The sequence below is a fragment of the Haplochromis burtoni genome, unplaced genomic scaffold (assembly GCF_018398535.1).
Source record: "Haplochromis burtoni strain Fernald_Lab_line unplaced genomic scaffold, NCSU_Asbu1 Contig_433, whole genome shotgun sequence".
Classification (NCBI taxonomy): domain Eukaryota; kingdom Metazoa; phylum Chordata; class Actinopteri; order Cichliformes; family Cichlidae; genus Haplochromis; species Haplochromis burtoni.
The window spans coordinates 202,685-215,016 of record NW_024582794.1 but is presented as its reverse complement, the minus strand read 5'-3'; the positions used below and the strand labels follow the sequence as shown (position 1 = coordinate 215,016).

At 47.7% G+C, this 12,332-nt stretch overlaps 1 protein-coding gene across 2 annotated transcripts in view; it reads left to right on the top strand.

Moving 5' to 3' along the window:
- The first annotated feature begins 1,558 nt into the window (after positions 1-1,558).
- Positions 1,559-12,332, top strand: part of znf423 (zinc finger protein 423) — a 135,351-nt gene continuing 124,577 nt past the window's right edge. The window contains exon 1 of one of the 2 annotated variants that reach the window (XM_005945069.2): positions 1,559-2,645. In XM_005945069.2, coding sequence (XP_005945131.1) covers positions 2,606-2,645 — 40 coding nt within the window. In that variant the 5' untranslated portion in view covers positions 1,559-2,605. The remainder of the gene's footprint in view (positions 2,646-12,332) is intronic. The other variant, XM_005945070.2, reaches the window with a different exon arrangement.

The window sequence follows — 12,332 nt, the reverse complement described above, 5'->3', positions numbered from 1 at the left end:
ATCAACAATACGACTCTTAGAAGCTATTCAGAGTGGGGCCTGTCCTTGACCCTTAAGGAGCTTGTAATGTGGGCTTTTTTCCCACTCTTTGTATTTACCGGCAGAAACGAAGAGGGGGGACAAGGGTGGAAGGAGGACCGACCGCTGAGCGAGGGCTTTTGCCCCTCCGTGCCAGCAGCCGTCACCCTGGGGGAGCTTTACGTGCACATACACACACACGGGTCTCCTGGCGTGCACTCGTTTCATTTGGAGGGAAGGGTGAAGGTTGGAGGGTGAGGAAGAGGGAGAAGAGGGAGGGTATGGAGTGCACAGAGATGAGAACTCCCCCCGCCCCAAACCCTTGCAAACCCCAGCGGGGGGTCAATCTTAAAGGCTGCCCTGTCTCTCCATGGGAGGACGGGGTGGGCTGGGGGGCAGGGAGGCTCAATCTGCGATCCTGCTGGTCAACACAGGGAGCTCCACGTTACCCAGCTATCCATGACAACCAGAGCGAGAGACGGGAGAGGGGAAGTCAGAGAGAGAGGGAGAACATGGAAAAGCTCAGCTGCGGTCAGAGAGCGCTCGGTTGGAGCACAGAGCCAAGAACAAAGCACCCAGTGATTTTCATTTTTCCCTCTTTGTCTGCCGTACATTGTCCACAGACATGTCCCTCTTTTCTTCACTGGAAATAAAAGGAGCTCCAAAGAAGACACACAAACAGACCGACGCGCACACACTCACATCATTGCACACACTCGTGTGGCTAATTGAATTATGTCTTTACAGTAAGTCGAATGACTTATTTTCACCGCGCGAACGCAGAAAAAGGCCATGTGCGTATCCTAAACACAACCACGTTTGTTTCTTGTAGGAAGCAGCTCAGCAGAATTTGAACCTGCGATGGAGATCCACGCCTTTGTGAACACAGCAGACATTTAATTTCACAAAGTCTCCATTGGAAGTGTGGAAACGTGCTGCTCGGCCTAAACCGGAAGCTGCTGTAAAGACATCAGCACAGAGATGAATGTGAAAACATTTTATGGTTGAATGAATGAATCTGCCTGGTACGCTCACGCTTCTCTGTCATAGACGTAGACCTTCCAAACACGCCTGCACTGACAGGGCGGTGGCACGTTTAACGATCACAGAAGAAGCAAATGTTCAAAATGAACTTAGCTGCAGAATCATGACGTCACAGAAAAGGCACATCGAGAGTGAAAAACAATCAATGTCACGAGACTTATTACTTTACTCGTCCAGCTTCGTGTAGGAGAAGTCAAAAACATAAGCACTGTCCTCAGCTGGCTAACATTTTATAATCAACATGTCAGAAGAACACTGCTGCAAAGTGATGTCGTCACGGCCTTGTTTCCTGTCACCTTGGTGACGTCACGCAGCCACCGGTACTGATTACCCCTCACGCTATTAGCCTCGGTTACTCGGTGCACCTCTTCCGCGCTTCAATCCAGCTCCATCTCCTCCCTCTCGACTCTCAGAGCCCCCGGTGTAGTTGTGCCGCTCGGCCACAGCTGGGCGCTGTTGCCTAACTCTCTCCACGCCTCCTCTCTCTCTCCCCGTCAGCACAGCCTGCCTCTCTCCTGCCTCTCTGCCTCAGCCAACCCGGGCTGTGCCGAGCTGCTCCCTGCGGGATCAGAGCGCTCCCCCGCCGGGACCCTTCTCTCACATCCCCCTGCTGGGACGCGGCTACATTTCCAGCCAAGCACTGCCTGCCTTGGCTTTATTATGTGTGTCTGCGCCGCAGCCCCGCCAGCAGAGGCAGGCAGAGGAGGAGGAGGGAGACTGGTAGCCAGAGTCAGGACAAAGAAAAAGCAGGGAGACAGAGGCTAGCGAAGGGTTAGACTCATAGAAATACTGGGCTGCTGTTAACACCGCCGTTAGGACACTGGGAAATATTAACAGAAAGAAAGCGTGGGTTGTAAAAGCAGCATTCCCCGCGGGGTGGAGATGCAGGGGAAGAGCGCAATGTCCATGCCACCAGACCACCACTGCCTAGTGTAGACTATCAGGACGGAACGCAGAAGGCTGCTCGGTTCCTGGAGGGAAACGCAGAGCGAAATAGTTTCGATAAAGTCAAACAAAGCCCGTCGAAGACGAAGCGAGCGCCGGGGAAGAAGCCACGGTTCATTTCCAAAGCAATTTCCCAAACATTCTCACCACCTCCGGGGTTCCGCGCACCCGAAGGTTCCCGCTGTTACTTTTTCTCCCCTCTAAACACAGCTCGGGACCTGCTCAGGTGTTTGCCTCGCGCGTGGGCGGCAGCTCGCGCCCTGGTCCGTCAGTGCGCTCGGGCTTCACCGGAGAAGGCGAAGCGAGAAGACGTTTAAAAGCCGCTGTCGGCGTCGCGGCAACGACGGGAAGTTCTCCCCCGTTTATTCTACAGGTTGCGCGAGCCCCGGCCACAGCGGAGGAAGAGCCTCGAAGCCCCCCCCACTCAGCCCCGGCGTGTTTGGACCAAGGGCCGCTTCGCTCTCAGAGACTGAAGCTGCCGCATTGCAACAGGCGGAGGAGCAGCGGCGGAGTGCGGGAGGACGGACAGCCGGACCGTGTCCGCCTGTAACGGAACACAAACCAACTCAAGAACGAAGAACGCAGCCCCGGAGCAGAGATGTCGAGACGCAAACAGGCCAAACCTCGCTCCGTGAAAGGTAAGAAAGTGTTTACGGGCCACTTCATGTCCACGGGCACTGTGGAGGAGAGGAGACCGTGACCGAGATGCCTTCTGTTGGATCGTTTAGTCCGCGTGTAGTTTTGCGGCACAGGCTCGGTTTGGATTTTGGTTTTTTAATTGCACGCAGCTGCTGGCTACGGCAGCGTTCAAGTGAATTTAACCGGAACCTTCCCATCAGCTGAATGTGCTCCGTTGGTTCTGACACAGTGTCCGGTCCACGCGATCGCTGGTCTGTTTCTGACAGTGGGATGTTGTGATTGGCTTGATTAATAATATGTAATTTAAAAAATCAGCTTGTCCTGAGATGCTGCTTTGTATTGATATATGTGACTGTTTGACCCAAATCAAATCACTCGGCCCCCACTCTGCGTGTCCTCGGGGTCACTCGTGTTTATTTTCATTACTATAAAATTGGCTCAAGCAATTTTTTCTTGCACATTTTCTCTTCAAATGTTTCAAACTCCAACACCGTAAGAGAGAGAAAGTCCACGGTGGTGTGTATGCGTTTGCACTGTTTTAAATAATAGCAGGCTTTACTGAGATGTTGAACAGATACTCAGGCAACATGTGAAGCTGGAATTCAGGGTTTGATTTTCTAAAAGTTTGCCAAAGTCTTTATTCTGTAAGATGGATTGAAAGAAAAAAATCTTTCTTCATTTTGCAAGAGGAGGCCTCAGTTTTCCCCATTATCATAAAAATGGTATTCATTGCTGTGCATGGGTGAGTGGGCATCGTGCATGGGGGCATGTGGTGTCCTTGGCCTCCGTGTTTCCTTTATGGGACCCAGATGGGCAACGGGATGAGCTGACCATGTGGTCGCCACCCCCTCCCCCATCTCCACCACCATGCAGGCCTTTCCTTTCTGGGACTGTCTAGGAAGCGAGTGGGTTTCTGACAGTGATTCGAACCGGGCGGTTAGTTTGATTAACAGCACGACTTTCACGGACAGATTCCAGCCTCTCCTACAGGTTCCCAGGATAAGCCGGTTTCATCGGAGGCAGCGTGAGATTAATTTGTCGATAGCAGGAGGGCCACACAGGATGTCCTGACAGAACGCGTGCTCGCTCGAGGGTTGTTTCTGATAATGTGGGTGATATGTACAGGGAAGAAAAATAAGCCTGCTGCTTGTCATTCCATCCAGGGGAGCAGGGTTTATGTTTGGAAGACGAGGTGATCGTCACTGTCCTCCAGATATCTACTCTGAAGCCTGTTTCGATTTTTAGTTGATGCTTGCGGCCCATCTCTGTCGCTATAATACAAATGGAACTGTTGAGGAATAACTACGCCTATCCAATAAAAATAATTGGATTTTGAATTTTATAAAGGAAGCTTTCCAAAAGTGAGGCTGGGTTTGACGTGTGCTTGTCTAGTATGCTGCAGAAAACACTGCATGTGTGGTTTCGGGTCTGCACCTCTGATTCCCAACTTGTCCACACATTGGATGATAACACCATTAAAACAGTTTGGAGAGATCATTCTGGCGTGGCAGGTTTTTATAATAAATTTCCCGTCACTTGTTGATATTTCTTGTCTTTTTACAGTAAATTGCACTGCATTAATCACTCTGTGAAACGTGGGTTGAATACGGCTGTAGTGTTGTTGATACTCGGCACAGTTGGCCAGCGACTACTGCTCCATCGTTGCATTGTGTGTGTGTGTGTGTGTTTGTATGCATCATGCACACGAAGGCTGTGTGTGTGTCGCTAAGGCAGCCTGGATATCCAGAGCTTAGCTTTAGTCAGGCAGCCAAGCGAAGCAGAGCTGAGGCTGACGACCACCACAAAGGTAACACGGCCCTTGTACTGTAGCTCGCATAAGCACCGTGTGTTTTGCGTACTCAGTCATCTGTGTGTACATGCATGTTGCTATCTCCCCTCCACACCTTGCCCCACTGACAGCTTGGCAAGACCGGGCATTGGGGGAAAATGGAGAAAAGAGGAGGCGAAGGGTAAAAGGGAGGAAAGGTGTTTGGGGCCAGTGCAGTGGCACATAGCAGGTGAGCGGGCAAGAGGGAGGGAGTGATGGAGGCCAGGATGAGGTGAGCATCACCGGGGGATTATCTGTGTTTTCATGTTCTTCTGTCTTTCACCTGCTCACCCAACTCTGACTGGCTGGCTCTGACTGGGGTTACTGGCCAGCCAGGCATACCGAAACAGCAACAAGGAAGGACCAAATCCACCTTCTCCATCTCCTGCCAGCCACCTGGTGGCTGTGCAGGCCGATGGCTGATGAATCCATCTCTAGTTATCGTTTGTCAGAATTGATCTGAACAGGGAATCCTGACGGTTACCCATTAACCAATTAGGTTCCTGCTTTTTTCCTATTGACATTCTGACTGTTTCCTGCCTGCTGGTGACATGTTGTCAACACGTGGTTCAGACTGTTGTAAATATAACCAGGAAATTAATTTTATTGTGTTTTTATTTGCCGTTAAAATAATAAAGAAAACTTGGATCCGATTGCCATAAATAGGATTTGCTCACAGCTTTGCTTTTCATTGTACTTTGTAATGATAGGACATGTTTGTCACACGCACCCATATAATCAAACAGTAATATTGAAGACAACCAGTAAAACCAGTCCTCGTGTTCCTCTCTGATTTAACACAGCCACTGTGTTCTTGCTTGACCAGCGCAGCCTTTAAAGCGATTAGGCCTCGTTAGAAGTGAGGGGACTCGACTAATTGGAGTTTGTTAATTGAACGCGGACTAATGGTGTGACGACGGGCCGTGAAGCTCGCGGGGTGAGAGAAAAAGGAGGAAGAAATGAAAGAGAGCAGCTTTGCTCTTATCAAAATGTTATTTCAGTGGATTAATCCGTTTTTAATGTGTGTCTTTAGCGAGGCTGCAGAAATCTCCTCCTCTTCTTCTTCTCTGTCTGCTCCAGCAGCCTCGCTGTCCTATCTCTCTCCTCTTCCTCTCGCTCAGCTCTTAGCCCCTGGAGTCTCTCATGCATTATGTAGTGATGATTATTACTTAATTACACATTAATAAATCCGCTTCATTTGCAGGACATTAAACGGGAGTTGAGCGCATGTGACAGGGAGATGGAGGAGAGCGGGAAGATTGGAAGGGGTGGGGCAGGGGAGAGAAGCTCTTACTTTTGGTCTGTACAGAGCGTTGTTGCGGTTGGTCGAGCCAAAGCAGCGCTTTGACCGAGAGGGCGAGTAGTGAGGTCGGGCTCGGCGTTGGTGTGCGCCGAGCTAAGCTCTTCTAGGCTAATAACATCTTTTCCCGCTCCATCTCCTCCTTCTCGTTTTCGTCTGCCTTTCACCAGCGTGCGTGTAAACCGATCTTCCATCTAATAATTACTGCCTGTGTTCAGCTGACTGACATCATATTGACACTGTAGCTGGAAGTTATTGCTGGATCCTCCTCTTCTTTGGGCTGCCCCTTCAGGGGTCGCCACAGTGGCTCATCTGCCTCCCCTGCAGCTCTGCATGTCCACCACTGCAGCTCTGCATGTCCACCACTGCAGCTCTGCAGCTCTGCATGTCCACCACTGCAGCTCTGCAGCTCTGCATGTCCACCACTGCAGCTCTGCGTTCGAGATCCTTTGTCCGGTACATCCACTGTCCCTCTGCACGTGTCCGAAGCGCCTCAGCCCCGCCTTTCCAGCATCTTTGATTCTACCACCTCCAGCTCTGTTTTTGTGAGCGCTGCTTTCTCCCGACCGTATATCACAGCAGGTCTCATTCAATGAAGAGAAAATGTTCATCACAGTTTTCCCAGACACTGCAATTACTTTAATGTAACACGAAGAAATGCTGCAAATCCACCCACCGGAGAGTCTTGGTGCAGGAAGCGCTCGGCTTTTGTGCTCAGAAAAATGACTTAAATAATTCATCATCAGAATGGCTTCACATTATGTTGATTGACTAATCACAGAACGGACTAATGATACGTCTTGCTTCAATCACGCTAGTAGGGGATGCATAATAATTCCTGTAAGTACATGGCTTAAGTGTAATGCGAAACTCTAGGATGGTAATTATTCATTGCCTGGAGTTAAAGTTATTGTCAATTAACTGCTCAAGACTTGAAATTAACAGCTGCCAACCCGCCGATTTGTGACTGGAAATGTCACTGAGGTACGAGGCAGTGAGCTCGTTTTTGATCATCCTGCTCCCACAAAGGCAAAACGAAAGCACCAATAAACAGCAGGCCATGTGATCTAACTACACGCTGACCTTTGACCCGCAGCTCTTTAGAACCTCGTTGTATTTCTCTCAAACCTTTAAAAACATTTCCTCTGATATCAAAATGAACCCTGAATATTTGTCAAGGTAGAAACCGCATTTTCCTGACAGCGCTGTTCGCTGACATTACGCACTCGCACTTTGGTTAAAGCATCGTCTCTGCCAGCAGTGTCGGTATGAAGGATTGTGTGCTGTGTGTATAATACAGTACACTTATTTTCTCATTTCTCATCCACTCTCACTTTCCCGTCTATTTTTCTTTCTCCTCTTCCCATCTGGCTTTGACATTAGAGCACTTCTACTCTTTGGCAAAGCTGCAGACTTTCATGGGGCGACTGGCTCTCATAAAATTCAGACACCCTGCACATGTGACCTGAAAACAACCATGTTTTTAGCTTTGGTATTAGATCTGCTTTGTTTGTTTCTGTTTCTAACAGTACAAAATAGTCCAATCAGCGTGTATACAGCCACACTGAGTTACTCCTGTATGAAAGCCCGTCGTGGCTTTGCATTAAGGCTTGCTGAACCATTAAATAGCTTTCAGAAAGCTTTGTTAAAAATTCCATTGACTGCTTGGCGGGGGGTGGATTTGAGGTTTTGGTGGTTGTTTTTTTTTTTAATGGGACAAAACAAGCTAATGTAATTGGTGATTGGTGGAGCCCAGCAGTAGCACGCGTTGAATGTAATGGGCTCATGTTGATTTGCACTCAATTAGAATCAAATTACAACACAATTGAAAGCTCAGAACACAAACAAACAGAATATCCCTTTTTGGTTACACACAGAACAAAAGTGCAGGTTTAAAGAATAAAGAGCACTGAGGGCTGGGTTCCCTTTAGCTTCAGTGTCAGGACTGCTCAGGACACTCGAGCAGAACAGAGCTCGTAATCTTACATGTGACTGTAACCTGTAGCGTTACTGTCATTAAACGTGGTTATTGTCTGTTTTCACGGTTAATTTTTTTGTTCCACTCATGAGACCTCTGTCCTTAAGCGTGTTCTGGTGATGAATGACTTCATAAGTCTCAGAGTATAGGAACCGTTCCTCGTCAGGCTGAGCGGGAAATTTGGGTTTAGTTTGAAATAATGGACGAGAGAAGGTCATGTCATCCGGTCGGCTCGGTTAGGTTTTTATTGTGTGTGTGTGTGTGTCTAGAAAGGGTGAAGTCCCTCAGCGAGGTGTGTGTATGCCAGCGACAACTCCTTATCAGCGGCCAGCCTGGTGGGTGTGTGTGTGTGTGTGTGTGTGTGTGTGTGTGTGTGTGTGTGTGTGTGTGTGTGTGTGTGTGTGAGAAAGGGGCGTCATGGGCCAGGACTGTGCCATTGTAGCGGCTTAGCTAGCCTCGTTTATCAGCTGCAAACTCACTGGACCTTAACACACACACACCCCTCTGGAGACACACACACACGTGCTTGTGTGTGTGTGTCACAGTGTAGCTGAGCTCGGTGCATGCCTGTGCCCCCAGCTTTTAAGAAGAGAAAGATGATGCTGTGTGACTGCACACACACACACACACACACACCAGGCCCTGCTTGCCAAGCCTGTACCCCCCCACCACGAGATGGTCTCAGAGGACTTGGGCCCTTCTAAGTTTCCTACAGTGTGTGTCTGTGTGTGCATGTGTGTTTAAGCTTGTCTTTCAGTCTCTTATAGGCTCGTTCTTTGTTCACTGACTCTTTTGCCTGTTCTGTTTTTCTGGAGGCTCTGGGATGTTTGACTAGTCTTTTGTATTGTAGTTTGTGTCGTCTTAGTCGGAGCTTATTGGATCCTCAGGTGTTGCAGTAACTTCAGCGATCATCCATATGTCCGTTATCTTCCATGATATCTGTGAGGTGCAAGAGAAGAAGAAGGCTAACAAACCGAAGCACACTCTGTTTGCTCTGTTCCAGCCTCCTCGCCTTCCCTTTAGCCTCCTTCCCTTCTTCGGCTCCTTTGCCTTCTACCGACCCCCCTCCCTCAGTGATCTCACCCTGCTTCATGCTTCTTCGTATTCTGTACATTAAACATTAGTGGTGGGGGCAATTAGCAGCGCCCCTCTGCACACCTGGCTGATGCATAATATATTTATTGGGCAGGCCTCCCCCTTTCTCTATCTGACACACACTCATCACACACACACACTCAACACACACACAGCACACACACACACCACACACACACACACACCACCAGCATGCACACACACACTACACGACACACACACACACACACACACACACAACACACACACACACACAACAGACACACATACACACACACACACACACACATACACACACACTCACAGACATAACTACACACACACACACACACACTACACACACTCACACTCACACACACACACACACACACTCACACACACACTTACACACACACTCACACACACACACACACTCACACACACACACACTCTCTGTTGTTGGAAGGACGACTTTTGGGAAGCTCGAGGACTCTGTGTGTGTGAGCGACGTTTATATCTCCAGGTCTGACCTTTAACCCTCTGAGGGTGAGCTTTAGGACAGGTTAGAGGTAAAAGGTCAAATCAGACTTCTTTTCTTGCTTGTCTGAGATCGCTCTAGGATTCCTATTTCTTAATGTGCGTTACTCTTTAATACATGAACCTTTCTCTCTTGTTTTTTATGATAGATATCTTTAGCTCTGGCTTTTGTCTGTGCGCACACAGCCACACACGCAGCCTGGACCCAGACTAATGTGCATTGTCCTCAGAGCACGGCGCTTCAACAGAACAAGCTGCTTGTGTTGTGTTCCTTTTTTATTAAACACTCTGCCAGGTCTTTGTAGCGCTCCCTGCTATAGGCCTACCAATGGTTCTTTTTAGTGTCGGAGTCTTCAGTTGGTTTTTCTAACTCCTTTCTATTCACCTCCCAGTCAAAAGGCACGGGCACCCTGCTGTGACACTTACAATGGAGCGAGTGAGAGCGTGGAGAAAGTGGAAGAGGGTGAATGAGACTCCACACTGACAAACACACTGAAGAAACATTTTCAAGGAAAATGGAATTTTTCTTTTGTGCTCCTTGCTTTTGCAATTTAACATTATAATAATAGTTTTAATTTTCTCATCCTCTTACTGGTTTAAATAAATCACACCACTTTATATAAATACAAGCTTGAATCAGATGGACTGAAAATCTGAATCCAGACTTGGAGCAAATGTGCTCAGCAAAGCTTTCTCCTGCATGTGCTGCTCTGCTCGAGCTGCTCTGTGTGAATCATGAGTGAAATGGGTGCTGGAGAGAAAGTGAATAAGAGATCGTATGTTGGTGAGTGCAGACCACGTTTAAAAATGCAGAAGTGCTTTCTGCCATCGACTCAGGTGATAAGCGATCGAAGTCCTCCTCTCCTCTCCTCTCCTCTCCTCTCCTCTCCACATTTGTGGACAATTTTCTCTGAATGTCTGTAAATATATTTCTTGCTTCTCGGCTTTCTAAGCCACTCAATTGAATCCAGCAGAGAACAATAACAGTTTCAGCTGAAATGCACATGGCCTGCAGCCTTGTCCTTTAATTCAATTCAGTTAAGGTTATGTTCATTTATATACCGTAAGGTAAAGACCCAGCAGTGTTCTGGAGACTGTCAACTAATAATTTGTGCTATCTGACTGTATAGAAACTTTATACATTTAGCTGGATATCATCTGCACAACAATATAAAACGGATGCTATGTTTTCTAATAATATTGCCTAAAGAAGGCAGATGTAAAGTACTGGGCCCAGAACAGAAGCCTGTGACTGAACTCTGTGAATAAGACTCATTTACATGGAGAAATTAGAGTCAAATCACCAGAATGCATTTCCTTTAATATCAGTGGTTTAAAATAATGTGATTAACAGAGCGTTGAATGGAGCACTGAGGTCTAACAGTCTGCCCTCAGAGGCCATCGGAGATCGTTTGTAACCTTCACTGTTTCTGTGCTGTGATACATAAATCCTGACTAAAACTCCTCAAATCGTTCCTCTGGAAAACATAACGTAGCTGTCTGATAACTGTCTGTTCAAGAAATAAGGAAACTGATCGGTCCATAGTTAGCTGAGACAACTGGAGAGTAAGAAAGCAAAGGCTTTTTGACTAGTGGTTTAATTGCAACTACCTCGAAAGCTGGTGGTAGATATCCTGTTAATATAGATAAATGAGTTCTTTGAAAGCCTGAGTAGGAATGGGGTCTGACTTAGAGCAAGAGGTTAGTTTGGAAAAGGAAGACGAGTCTAAATATTAGCAGTCCTGACACAATGATGCTGTTTATAGCTGTTTTCCTCGGGGACCAGGAAACTTTGGACAAGCTCGTTGTTTTTCCACCACTGGGACCTGGAAAAACTCTCCCCTTCAGCAGGTAGTACTTTCTGAAGGTTCAGAAACTTTGGAGGTGCAGCTTGAAGCTCTCACTCGCTCCGTCTCAGTCACGTCTGGATCAATCTTCACAGTAACGGGTAAAATCAGAGGATCTGCTTTCCAGTCGATAAAACACACACACGCAGCTTTCCAGTGTTGGAAAATGATCAGGACGTTCATGTTTGGAAATAAATCCTGACTGCTGAGCCAAATCTTTTAAAGGTAAGAGAAATGTCAGCCTGCTGCAGGCCCACACCTGCACAAATGTTGCACCTGAAAAGCCCAAAATGATGTCGCGTAATACAGACGAACTGCACAAAGAGTCCTTGCAGTGGCGGGGACGGATAGTTCTGCTGAACGTCCCGAGGAACGATCGCTGGGTTTCAAAGTCTAACTCCGTTTGAATTTTAGCTGCAAAAACATGAAACACCCCAAAATCTGAAAAAGGTTCTTTAAAAATGAGGTTTCAAAAATGGAAAGTACATTTTCTAAGATGCTTGATTACACGTCTGCTCAAACACACAAGCAGCCACGCTCGGAGCGCACACGCGCTGTGTCTGTATATTTTTCTTGTTACTCCCAGAAGGAGCGTGACTAGCGAGTTAATCTGTCCGCCAGCGATGCGGTATGACACAAAGCTGTTTATTTCCCTTCTCCTCTCTCTCTCTGTAAAGCCTAATCAAGTTTGTATCAAGCTAAATAATGCCTTAGCGTGAAATTGGTGTCTTCAGTCAAAAAGCACTCTCGAGCCTGTAGTACAAGAGAAGGCAATTATGTACCCTCCACCCTGCAGCCCCGCCTCCTCTTAGTGTTCATGTAGTGTGTGTGTGTGTGTGTGTGTGTGTGTGTGTGTGTGTGTGTGTGTGTGTGTGTGTGTGTGTGTGTGTGAATATGCACCAACTGTACCTCATCATGTCTCATCTCCTTCTGGCATCATTCAGCTTTGTTGGTGAATCAGTCTTGTCTCAGTGAACTCTGAACCTTCATATGACGTGTGCGTGTGCGTGTGTGTGCGTGTGCGCGTGTGTGTGTGTGCGTGTGTGCGTGCGTGTGTGTGTGCGTGTGTAATGGTGAGTGGAAGCTGCTGGGGAAACTTCTAGTTCAGTTATTTCTGGAGCC